The 8,225-nt window shown below is 41.6% G+C and overlaps 1 protein-coding gene across 2 annotated transcripts; it reads left to right on the top strand.

Moving 5' to 3' along the window:
• The first annotated feature begins 201 nt into the window (after positions 1 to 201).
• LOC128318208 (ubiquitin carboxyl-terminal hydrolase 8-like) lies at positions 202 to 5,466 on the top strand. 2 transcript variants are annotated; one of them, XR_008301681.1, is made up of 10 exons: positions 202 to 1,027; positions 1,173 to 1,481; positions 1,722 to 1,853; positions 2,290 to 2,422; positions 2,536 to 2,678; positions 2,761 to 2,857; positions 2,953 to 3,035; positions 3,318 to 3,636; positions 3,779 to 3,845; positions 4,009 to 5,466. XR_008301681.1 is itself a non-coding variant. In XM_053233679.1 (8 exons), exons 1-8 carry the CDS (start codon positions 252 to 254, stop codon positions 3,469 to 3,471), a joined length of 1,827 nt encoding a protein of 608 aa, XP_053089654.1. In that variant the 5' UTR covers positions 202 to 251; the 3' UTR covers positions 3,472 to 3,651. The 2 variants fall into 2 exon arrangements, 1 of the variants encoding a protein (XP_053089654.1); XM_053233679.1 differs by lacking the exons at positions 3,779 to 3,845; positions 4,009 to 5,466 and having other exon boundaries at positions 3,318 to 3,651.
• Positions 5,467 to 8,225: the final 2,759 nt, after the last annotated feature.

The raw sequence follows: 8,225 nt of genomic DNA, 5'->3' as shown, positions 1-8,225 counted from the left end.
GCAACCTGCATCATTTACAGAAGGGTAAGTTACAGCAAAAACTATACAGCTCCATGTTGACATCAGAAAACTGTGAGAACTATAGGTATTTAGAGACAGATTGTTGTAGGCTCAGATCCAGTATTTAAAAATACTATGGAATTTGACTGCTAGTTACTGTGAACACAAACAGCATCTGTTTACTCCTCAGCAGCTCAGAAACTCCAAAAGAGACTCTGCAAAATGTCTTTCTAAAACTATTAGCGGGGGCCATGCCAGGGCAACTCTCAAAAACAAAGAAGAAGACCTCGACTAGCCACAATGAGAAAAGTGCAGAAAGGAAGCAGGTAAGTGTGAAGCCAGCCTCCAAACTCCCAGGGAAAAAATGCATACAGGGCAAAGAGGCCGGTGTGAAGATAAATTTACCAAGCTCGATGAGGATCTCTGCAATGAAGGAGGAAAGGAAGAAGACAACACAGTATGGGCAAGAAAAGAAGCCTACAGAAAGGAAGGAGACGACCTCAAATAGGCTTAATATGAAAAAAGCAGAAACAAAGCAGGTCAGTGTGAGGCCGACCTCAAAACTCCCAGGGACGAAACGCTTAGAGGTCAAAGAGGCCCATGTGAGGACCACTGCGATGAGGAAAGAAAAGGAGGAAAAGAGGACGACAACCCTGCATGGCCAAGAAAAGAAGACTGCACAAAGGAAGGAGACGACCTCAAATAGGCCTAATATGAAAACATCCGAAACAAAGCCGGTCATTGTGAGTCCTATCTCAAAACACCCATGGACGAAACGCATAGAGGTCAAAGAGGCCCATGTAAGGACAAATTTACAAAGCTCAGCAGGGACCACTGCAATGAGGAAAGAAAAGGAGGAAAGGAAGGAGATGACCCTGCATGGCCAAGACAGGAAGGAGCAAAAGAAAGAAATGATCCAATTCAAGTCGGAGGATGAAATGGCAAAGTTGATGGAGGTACTGATGGAGTTGGCCTTTTCTTCTTACATGGAATACAAGAAAAGGGTGAGAGATCCACATGCATTCAGGTGAGAGACAGACAAGTAAAACAGAGCAAAGAAAAGCTTATTTACATTCTTTTATACAGTGGTACAAATTTACTCTTTAATATCCAGACCTGCCAACGCACAGACACAAATAGTTCACTATAAACTCTATGCCTCACTGTTTCAGTTCCAAAAAGATGATCCCTGAGGGAAACATAAACGGCATGACTCTGACTCTGTGTAAGGGAAACGTAAAGAGCCCGATTCCAACTCCGTCTGAGGGAAACATTAAGAGCCCGATTCCAACTCCGTCTGAGGGAAACATGAAGAGCCCGATTCCGACTCCGTCTGAGGGAAACGTAAAGAGCCCGATTCCGACTCTGTCTGAGGGAAACATGAAGAGCCCGATTCTGACTCCGTCTGAGGGAAACATAAACAGCACGACTCTGACTCTGACTCTGCCCCCCATCACAGACAAGCAAGAGCTCACTGGCGGGTATGACACATTGATGTGTGTTTGTCTCTCATTTTTAATTTAAAAAGAATATTCAGATTGGAATTAGTTTACGCATAATTAGTTTGGTACCAGAATGCATTAGAATATTAATGGGCCTATAAATTTATACAGAAAAAGGAAACATTAGCAGTAGCGCTTTGCTACGTGTACGTATGTTTACACAGCCCAAGTGTGCTTTTGTGGATCAGATTGTGTGTCTAACAGGTGGATCTGTTGCAGGTTGCCTAATTTTGGAAACAACTGCTACGTTAACGCAAGTCTGCAGTGTCTGTTCACAGCTGAGTCTTTTTGCGGAGAGCTCTCCTACCTGCTGGACAATTCTGTCCACAAACTAGAGGACACATTCCTCAGGTACTAAGACTATACATTACTGTACATTTATAAATTATAATGATACGCTACTTTTATAAATTATAATGATATATACTTTTATCGACACCTGGCATCAGTGTTGACAAGTGTGAAAATGACCTAAGAGTGTGAGATCAGAACGATAGAAGGGAGTGAGTGTATTCAGGCCTTTATAAAACAGACATAGGATTTTGATCCTTTTTGTTCTTTGACGCAGAGACAGTAAAGATTTTAGAGTGTAGATTTTGCACAAGTAAAATAGTCTCAGGTGCTGGTAAAAAGCTGCGCCGCTGCACTCTGGACTTATCTTGAACTTATTGACTGATCTAAATCTTTGCAAGGAGGAAAGGTGGAAGAATATGTGATATAAGAGCTGAGCTGAGGAATATTACTGAAGGTAGAATTTCAGAGCAAGTTTTTCCTGGATCCTTTGCAGATGTTTTGTGGAGTTGTCGAGGTTGAGAAAGAGCTCTGAAGTTCAAGGTGGCATCAGCAAGGATTCTCTCCTCCTGGCCCTGATTGAATCAGCTACAGACATCAATCCAGAATTCACCATCAGTCAACAGAACGTGAGCTCAGAAAACACACACACACACACACACACACATTAAAACATGCAGAAAGAAAATGCTTTGGATATGATTTAATTTTTACTGCTGTGTGTGTGTGTGTGTGTGTATAGGACGCCCATGAATTCCTCTGCCACTGTCTGACCCAAATGGAGGAGTCTGGGCGATGGCTGGGTTGGCAAGAGGATGTGGACCCTAGATGCCCAGTCAGGGCCAATTTCAAGTTCAAGATGAGGAACATTATAACATGCTCCAGGTATGACAAGTAACGTAAAGAGTTTGGAGTTCGTATGTGATGCAGATGTTGATTAGATGTTGATGCATGTTGTGTGTTGCAGCTGTGGATCCAGGCAGAACAAAGTGGAAGTGTTTAATCACATCTCTCTGCCCCTGGTGCACAACTCAGTGGACCAGTGCCTCTATGACATAGTTAATGTGAGTAACTCTCAGCCTGCTTCTCTTTCTTTTTCATATCTGTCACATCATATTATCACGGACATCTCTGAGTGTGAATAACGTGTATATTGTAGAACCCCACAGTGTTAGAGAGCAAATGCAAGATGTGTGGAGGAGAATGTGCCAACTCCAGGTGGACGTTCCACACTCTGCCCAGGTAAGGCTACCACACACACACACACACACACACACACACACTAGGAGTGTTATATAAAGGTATTTTCACATATGCAGTGTTTTGGTTTGGTGCATTTTCCCTAATGGTAACGTTCGCATAGTCACAACAGTCACACATTTTCTGATTAAGCTTTTTTTACTTTTCCATCACAGACAAGAACCTGGTCAGTCAGTCATGCATCAATCGCAAGTGCTGTAAGTGTGCCACCAGTGACTGTGGCTCTTCGGCTCGAAGGTTACTTTTAATTTCTTTTCTCTCCAGGTTTCTGATTCTGCAGCTGAACAGGTTCAAAGTGACTGAATATTACACAGTCGTCAAGCTGCATATGCCAGTGGAGATCAAACCTGAGCTGCAGATAAACTGCCATCCTCAATCAGATACGCCCGAAATAGGTACGTCGCAAGCAAATAACTAGTGCAAGCCTCAAATCCAAGAGAGTCCAAGAGAGTCAGCTAATGTTTACAGCCTGTATAAATCACATCCATATTAGTTAAAGAAGAGCTAATCTTTCCTTTGTGCCTTCCTTCCTCATGTAGAGAACAGCAAAGCTGAGGCCAGAGAGACAGACAGAAATGAACTGGTGAGAGAGAGACAGAGAGACACAATGTAGATGCAGTGAGAAAGATAGGAAAGAGAGCTGGGAAGGATGCAATAGGATGTAGTGTGTAGACTCAAGTTTTGTATCTGTATGTGATCTGTATTGTGATGTGTGTTGTTTTTAGGGTGGATCAGCTGCCACGTATCGACTGATCAGTGTCCTCAGCCATGTTGGAAGCACAACATTATGTGGTAAGATATAAGCACACATACACACACTTATAACTACAGCCTGCATATTTATTAATTAATTAGGAAAACACATTTTATAGTGATCCACATTTTTGTTTCATTCATAGCAAACACACTTTATAGTGATCCATATGTACTACTGCTGATCATGTCCCTTTCCCAGGACATTATCTGAGTGATTGTTCCAGTTCCAGTCACCAGTGGATGACCTACAATGACCAGCGGGTCACTCTGACCACCGAGATGGACGTGTTAAAGATGAGGTCGACTAGCGCCTATGTGCTCCTCTATGAGAGAGTTAGCACTGGCTGAAGCCCTTCCTCTTCTCTAGAAAGATGCAAGAAGATGCGGTGGGAAAGATGTCGGGGCAAGCGACAGCGTGGATGGCTTGGGGGCACGCAGGGGTGATGCAGATGGAAGATGGAGACTACGCAGCATTTTGCTAAGTATCTCGTGCGACGACGCTTTTGGCCTAGTGGAATTCTCATTGTGAGTTAAGTATGGAGGCGGATCATGTTAACGACGCTCCACCGGTGTAGCAGGTGTCTGTCGCAGCCAGACGACTTGCACCTGTGGGTTCGGCCCCTCGAACCGGTGAGCAGCTCGATAACTGCAAAGTAGCAGTCCAGGAAGTGATCCTGAACTGTAGAGTTCCTAGCAGGCAGGCCATGTATGGTCTATATGGGCATAGAGCATACATGTGGGTATGTATGCATTTTGTGGGCACTGCTGTATAGTGGCAAATCGCCATCTATGCTGAACGTATATGTGGCAGCCATTTTGGCTAACCACATCACAGTGGAGAACATCTTGTTGGCAGCACATGGGCTCATAGCAGTGTTGTGAGCTAAGGAGGTAAACACCTCCATTTGCCAAACCCCCCAAGAACCAAATTGTGATCCCAACTTCTTATTGCAGGTTACAGGATGCTGATCTGAAATTTGAACGTGTCGAATACTTTTTGCTTATGATCAGCTCAGCAAAAAGGGAGGAATACCTGCATGCCTTTGTGATAAATTCGCCCTGCGTGCTTTACTGGCCAGATGATTCTGGAGTGACCTTGTGGCTGAACCCAGGGTTCCTGCCTAAGGTTGTTTCTTGGACACTGTATCTAAACACTTCTGCTGTAATCATAAACACCCTGATGTTCATAAAGAACATCTTTTCAACACCCTCAGGACTGTCTATATAGTACATGATTAAGGAAGAGTAATGATTTCTAATCTCACTATCTGGTGTCACCCAGAAGAGGATGGGTTCCCTTTTGAGCCTGGTTCCTCTCAAGGTTTCTTCCTCATGTGTCATCTGAGGGAGTTTTTCCTTGCCACTGTTGCCTCTGGCTTGCTCATTAGGGATTTAAATAAATCAAGATTTTTGGGACGGAATGCGTCCACAGTCCCGCTATCTGGATGTTAAGCACCACCCTTGGCAGTTTTGAGATGCTCATAGTAAGTGATCTACTGCCAATTGATTCCTTAAGTTGGACAATGTCCAGCTTGAAGATCAGCAAAAATAAATTGGATCTCACAGTATGTGTTTTCTTTGGGTCTGTTTTTATTCCTATATGATCCTTAATAGTTTTTTCCTGTCTGACTTTGGAGCAGGCGCATTACGTAGGTAATGATGGTATATTGCACACGAACTCATAATCCTAGTTTGGTCTGTAACTAGCATTCGCAGCTTTCATCCAGCTAAAAGCTCTACTATACTGTACAATACAAAAGACAAAATATTTCTACACTTATTGGCCACTTTATTAGGAACAACTGTACACATGCACGTTCATTCAATCGGCCAATCATGTGACAGTAGCGCAGTGTATAATTTCTTGCAGGTCAATTAATGTTCACATCAAGTTAGATAATGTTGACGTCAGTGATCAAAATGGGAGGGAAAAAAACGGGCTGGTTTGAATATTTCAGAAACTTGTAATCTCCTGGGATTTTCATGCACAACAGTCTCTAGAGTTTACACAGAATGGTGCGAAAAACAAACAAGGCAAAAACAGCGAGCAGCAGTTATGTGAGGAGAATCTTCATCTGTCCAGTTGTGGGGAGCCGGACACAGAATGGTGAGAAAGACAAAAAAATGTCAAGTTTTCTGTCAGTGGCTGTCTTCAGCGAGCATCTCAGTGTTAAACACAGCAGGAATGTTTATATGTCAATAATTGTTTTCTTGATTTATATGGTTGTATTTTATTTGTGTAGGTAGGTACAACTTACAGATGAGATGGTACAACTCTATCTATCTAATCAACTCCACAATTATTGGCCTATCACCCTATCTCTCTGTCTCTTTCTTAAAACTGCACATTACCCTCAAATGTCAAACTGACAACTATTTTAAACTTTAAGACTGGCTTTGTCAAGCCAACATCAACATTATAAGATGTATGAAGTGTGTTTATTATTGTAGCCACCTGCTAACACTGTGTGTATTACTCCTCATTCATGACGGGCGAGTTAGACTTAACAACACCGAGTTTTCTAGCATGACGCAGCGGAAATGTATTTTAATTATTGTTAGTGTAATTTATATACATTATATATATATAATATACACACACACATGCTATTTGTGGGTCGTGTTCGTCTTCTGTTATCGTTCATGCGAACCTCATTTTGTTATCATGCCAGCTAGCATTCAGGCTAACTAGATGGCTGCCCCGGCATGCTAGCTAATAACCTACTTGGGCTAACTAGTTATCTAGCAAGTTTGTGTAAGGCTTGGCCAGTTTTAACGATATAACGATTTAACTATCGCTAACGTTAGTTGTATTTAACAAGTAGCTGTATTCTTGGCAGCACGTATTGAAAGGTTTCTTGAGGTTAAGAAGTGTTTTTGTGGTGGATGCGGTGCCATATTCTGCATCAACGCCGAGAAGAGCAGCCCCCTTTTGAGGCGCGCGCGCTTTTGTTTTTTAAAAAAAATCTAATAAATAAATAAATAAATACAGATGGAACAATGACAATCGGACATCTCTCCCCTTTTCTGCTCCATGTTCAGTGTGGCGCGCACACAATGATACCAGATTATTTTGGTACCAGCCTACACAGCAGCACCTTTTCTCTCTCTTTAAATAGGCTGATTGGCTGTTACAAAGATTGAAGACACCTGTGACACTAATTAAGGTTAAACAATTAGTTTGAAACATGATTAGAATGCAATGTTTTATAATCTTTTTTAGGGGTACCAAGAAATCTGTCCAGGCTGTTTTAGATTATCTTGGTAAAAATAAACAATGAGTCATTTCTCTTCACAATTTTATTGGTTTAATCTATCACATACTATATGGGTAGGCAGGTATATATGAGACTATTGCTTTTGGTTTAATCACTTTTCAGGAGCAATGAATCATTGTTTCAAAGAACTGTAAGGGTACCAAAAAATTTGTCCACGTCTGTATGTGCTTATTTGTGCATTTCTATGCATGAACCTACACCGAAATGTAAGAAAGCGAGAACAGAACGGTGAGAACAGTGAGAATGGTGTTTGTTGAAGCCATTTTTTGTTGTAGTTATATATTTGTCCATTGGGTGGCACTCTGGTAGAATACCCATGGTACATCAGGGCAAGTGGATAATGAGACAACAGGTGGGGTTCGATAGGCGAAGTGGAGAGGGAGAACAACCCAAATGTTGTAATTGTGGAGAGGCACACAGTGCAGCCTACAGAGGATGTGAAGTATTAAAAATGGAAATGGAAATTAAGAAAAGGAGAGTAGAGAAGAAGCTAACATATGCTGAGGCAGCAAAACAAATTAGAGGACAAACTAAAGATCAAAGAGTTGAGTCAGGGGTTCCAGTTGAAGGAAACAATGAAGTTTTTATGATGGTCGAAAAGAAAAAATTGGTGACATTCATTGCCGGAGTTATTAATAGTACAGCTGGGATTGAATCAAAAACTCAAAAGACTCAGTTAGTAGTTATAGCAGCAATACATCATCTTGGATTGACAGGCCTACCTTGGGAAGAGGTTAGGGATGAACTTGAGATAAGATCAAGTCAAGAATATGATAACAATACTTCAGTGGAATGCAAGATCTCTGATCTCAAATGGTCAGGAGTTCAAGCATTTAATTGAAGAATTGAATGTAAGACCGGACATAATATGTGTTCAAGAAACTTGGATGAAATGTTGTTTAGATTTTGTTCTACAAGGTTATACTATAGTACGTCACGATAGGGAAGAAGGGAATGGTGGAGGGTGTGCTATATTTATTAAAAGAGAAATATCATATAGAATACTGGGAAAAGGAAGAGATCAAGAATATATTTTTGTGGGGATTTGGGGTAGAGGACAGGAAATAGTTATCATAAATTACTATAACCCATGTAAAAAATTGGAGTTAGATAAGTTAAAAGAAGTACAGGGTCAAGA

Source organism: Pangasianodon hypophthalmus, chromosome 4 (assembly GCF_027358585.1).
Source record: "Pangasianodon hypophthalmus isolate fPanHyp1 chromosome 4, fPanHyp1.pri, whole genome shotgun sequence".
NCBI classification, from domain to species: domain Eukaryota; kingdom Metazoa; phylum Chordata; class Actinopteri; order Siluriformes; family Pangasiidae; genus Pangasianodon; species Pangasianodon hypophthalmus.
The sequence above is the reverse complement of the archived record's forward strand: the minus strand, read 5'-3'. Positions and strand labels throughout refer to the sequence as shown.

What these genes read in the sequence shown, in the direction of transcription:
- LOC128318208 (XM_053233679.1), top strand. Translation starts at nt 252, where the DNA reads ATGCCAGGGCAACTCTCAAAAACAAAGAAGAAGACCTCGACTAGCCAC. An exon ending in TCACCATCAGTCAACAGAAC is followed by an intron (nt 2,423 to 2,535) that starts GTGAGCTCAGAA and finishes GTGTGTGTATAG; the next exon opens with GACGCCCATGAATTCCTCTG. An exon ending in AACATTATAACATGCTCCAG is followed by an intron (nt 2,679 to 2,760) that starts GTATGACAAGTA and finishes TGTGTGTTGCAG; the next exon opens with CTGTGGATCCAGGCAGAACA.